The 3,221-nt window shown below is 39.1% G+C and overlaps 1 protein-coding gene across 1 annotated transcript; it reads right to left on the bottom strand.

The window, feature by feature from the left end:
* Nucleotides 1-759: 759 nt before the first annotated feature.
* mdfic2 (MyoD family inhibitor domain containing 2) lies at nt 760-2,677 on the bottom strand. The gene is made up of 2 exons (XM_030728535.1): nt 2,583-2,677; nt 760-1,016 (listed from the first exon to the last, which is right to left on the bottom strand). The coding sequence occupies exons 1-2, from the start codon at nt 2,659-2,661 to the stop codon at nt 760-762; spliced, it is 336 nt and encodes a 111-aa protein (XP_030584395.1). The 5' UTR covers nt 2,662-2,677.
* Nucleotides 2,678-3,221: the final 544 nt, after the last annotated feature.

The raw sequence follows: 3,221 nt of genomic DNA, 5'->3' as shown, positions 1-3,221 counted from the left end.
ACTAACGGGCCAGGTGTGGCCCATGGGCTGTAGTTTGCCCCACCCCTGGGATAGACTCATATTAACTTTTCTCTACAATTGCTCTCTACAGTTGCTTGCCATGATTTTCAACCACTGTTTCACTCAATGACTAGTGTTCCTGGTTCCCTCTAAGTTGGACAGGGAGTGGGATGGGACAGGCTAAGCTTAAAAGATATCTTGCCTACCAATACACAGGTGTCTTTGACGTACTGTAAAACCTGTTATTTCCTCACCATTTGTTTATAATTGCAGTTAACTTAAGAAATTTTTATAGTAAAAATGTTTGTCTTCCCTTTTTATTTACCCTCTGAAAATAGGACACTGAATAGCTAATGCTGTAATTCAATCACAGCTTGAGTGATTGATTTAAAATCCGCTGTGGTGGTGTTCAGAGGCAAGATTTCAAAAATTGTGCACTTGCCCAAATAAGTATGCACCTGATCAGATATTAGACCTCATCTAATACTTAAATAATTAAAGAGTGGAGTAGACAGTTTCCACTGTGTGAAAGTCTACAAACATTTAGGAGAAAAAACACAAGTTCACATGCATACACAGATGGATAATGAATATATTTATTATCATTCTAATATCAGAAATCTTCTACATTACACCTTTAATGTATTTCCTGGTATTCATTTGCATTTTAGCCCTTATAAATCCTCCACTTCACACTAAACAGTCACATATTTAATTGTAGGTTTCTGGTGCTTAATGGTGAATATTATGAGTTTCCTACTAGTGATAACATATTTCAGAAACCTCCATAGCCAGCTCCAGGCAGTCGCTTGCATCATGACAGGAACCGAAAACCCCACAGTCCAAATCTATGTGTGAGTCATCATCACTGCCGGATGTAGACTCCACTGTGGTGATGACGTGCTTGTAGCTGGGGCAGCAGTGATTGGTGAGTCCCTCGCAGGAGTCGGGCAGCATGAGGATCATATCGTAGAACCGACAGAAGAGACAGCTCAAGACAATTCCTGCACAGTCAACTGAGGGAGACACACATGATCAGGAAAATAATAATAATGCTTTTTTTTAATCAATATAAATGTTTTGTCTTTATAAAGGGCCGCAACCCCTTCACACTTTTGCAATGACCTCTTTGAAATAATGCGTGATGAATAGTCTTTAAACCAAATCCTTGGACATAATTCATCTCTGCTCCACTAAGAGCTGCTGGTCTTCACTTATATCTTATAAGATTTTAAAAGCCCCTTTTCCTTCCTTTACACATGCATAATTTAAGAACTCATGCCTCGCTCCCTTACAGAGAGACAAGCAGGAAAGCTGTTTGGAGACATAATCAATTACCAGAAGTCTCTCTTGTATACTTTGCCAGGAGCACTTCCAAAGTACGGTGTGGTTACAGTGAGACAATGCTGTGTGTCTTTCCAGCATGCTTTGCCAAATGGTTCCCCCATGGGTGCTATGAAGCGTGAGATCATCAAATGACACTGACCATGAGCAGACAGTTACTCACTGAAGAGGTGTCACAGGAATGACCTTTATGACTTGTCCTGCAGAGAAATCAGAGAAGGTATACCCCCTCTAAGACTGTTTCAATCAGCAATGCTGATCTGAAACGCAGTGTTTGTTGGAATGAAGAGTGCTTTTAAGGTTGTGGGTCCGTCTCATTGTTGTGAACTGATATCTTGGAATCACCTTAATGTAATTTCTTCAAATCTGGCACAAATGTCACGTGGTCTCAAGGATGAACAAAGAAGAATTCACAAAATCCGGTTTTGGCCAAAAAATCCAAATACTTACAACATTTCACTCACCAAAATGATGAAGGGATATTTTATATCAAAAAGGTCAAAAATCAGCTCTGTTGTGCCTTTACACTGATTTGCATAGAACTATTTAACACCAGGAGCAGAAGGATACTGAATTTGTGACACTAATCTCGGGGCCCCACTTTCACACTGTGGTGATGTATAGATTTTGTGTGCTGCCAGTTTGTCAATGTCTGTGAAGCCTCTACATTTTAGAACTGAAAGTTTCTTGAAGTTACATCTATATTTCAAGCATATGAACACATACAGCCCAGACCCACATCTTTTCTAAATGAAAGAAAAATATGGTATTTTCCTTTAATAATAAACCATATTTGCAAAAGTGGTTGTCATTTTTTGTTATTTTATCTTTGTGTAACAGAATTACATGAGAACATAAACAGTTTGTGTTGTAATCAGTTATGCAGCTGGATCTGAAGTTGTGATACTTGTAGCCCTTTTTTTTTTTGCATTAATCTTCCTCTTTTTTGCTGTAGTTTCAGTTTCTAAATTATTCACACATTTTCATAATTGATTGTATTAACTGTATTTAAGCATTCTCACAGCATAGTAAGACATAAAGCTAGCAATTTGTCAAATTTTCTATTCTGTCTGTGCTCTCTGGCATCATTATTCTGCATATTAATCGTTTATTTCATCAGTAGAAAAGCTGTGTTTGGATGAAAAGTTAATTTCAAAACTATTTTACTGATGTCTTGAGAAAAGATGCTGCACTGGCGACAGAGCTAAACAGTGGAATGAAGTACTGGTGTTATTTACCTCCTGTGTTGCTCTGCTGCGAGGAGGACAGAGAGTCTGTGTTGTAAGATGCTGCAGAGGAAGATCTCCTCAGGTACATTTTCAAAGAGAAAAGAGGGGCAGTGGAGCCATCACGCTCTCTAGGCAGCTTAGTGTCTGGGTCTCTACTGGTCTCCCCAGGCTCAGTTTCTGCAGAGGTACCAAGTCTCCAGCTGCTGACTTGAACCTCACTTTCGATTCTTTCTGTCCAATAGATGAAATGTTAAATAAATAAAAACATACAGTACAGTCTCAACAAGCAACATCTAGCCTCACACGCACACACACGGGCACTGGTTTAACTGATTTGCAGATATTCTTGTGTAAAGTTGCTGATAGTGTGTTAGGACGCATAACATTTAATCTATAACACCCTCAGTATCTGAGCCCAGGAGTCTTTCACTCTCTTGTCTATTAAGAACCATACTGCACTGCACCAAAATAAAGGCAAAGATCCCAATCCCGTTTAATGCAAAACAAAAGGGCACAACATTTCAAACCCAAAGTGATAGGACGCATGGTACGACGCACACCATTTTTTTTCACAATGTTTCCATCGTAATGTAAAATGTTCTTAAGTATTCGGGATGTCACAGCACCACGTGCTATTTTTCAGCATTT

Source organism: Archocentrus centrarchus, chromosome 5 (genome assembly GCF_007364275.1).
Source record: "Archocentrus centrarchus isolate MPI-CPG fArcCen1 chromosome 5, fArcCen1, whole genome shotgun sequence".
NCBI classification, from domain to species: Eukaryota; Metazoa; Chordata; class Actinopteri; order Cichliformes; family Cichlidae; genus Archocentrus; species Archocentrus centrarchus.
The sequence above is the reverse complement of the archived record's forward strand: the minus strand, read 5'-3'. Positions and strand labels throughout refer to the sequence as shown.

Excerpts from the sequence above, each read along its gene's own strand:
- mdfic2 (XM_030728535.1), bottom strand. The coding sequence starts at position 2,661 with ATGTACCTGAGGAGATCTTCCTCTGCAGCATCTTACAACACAGACTCT. Across the intron at positions 1,017-2,582 it reads GCAGCAGAGCAACACAGGAG|TTGACTGTGCAGGAATTGTC; the intron begins GTAAATAACACC and ends TGTCTCCCTCAG.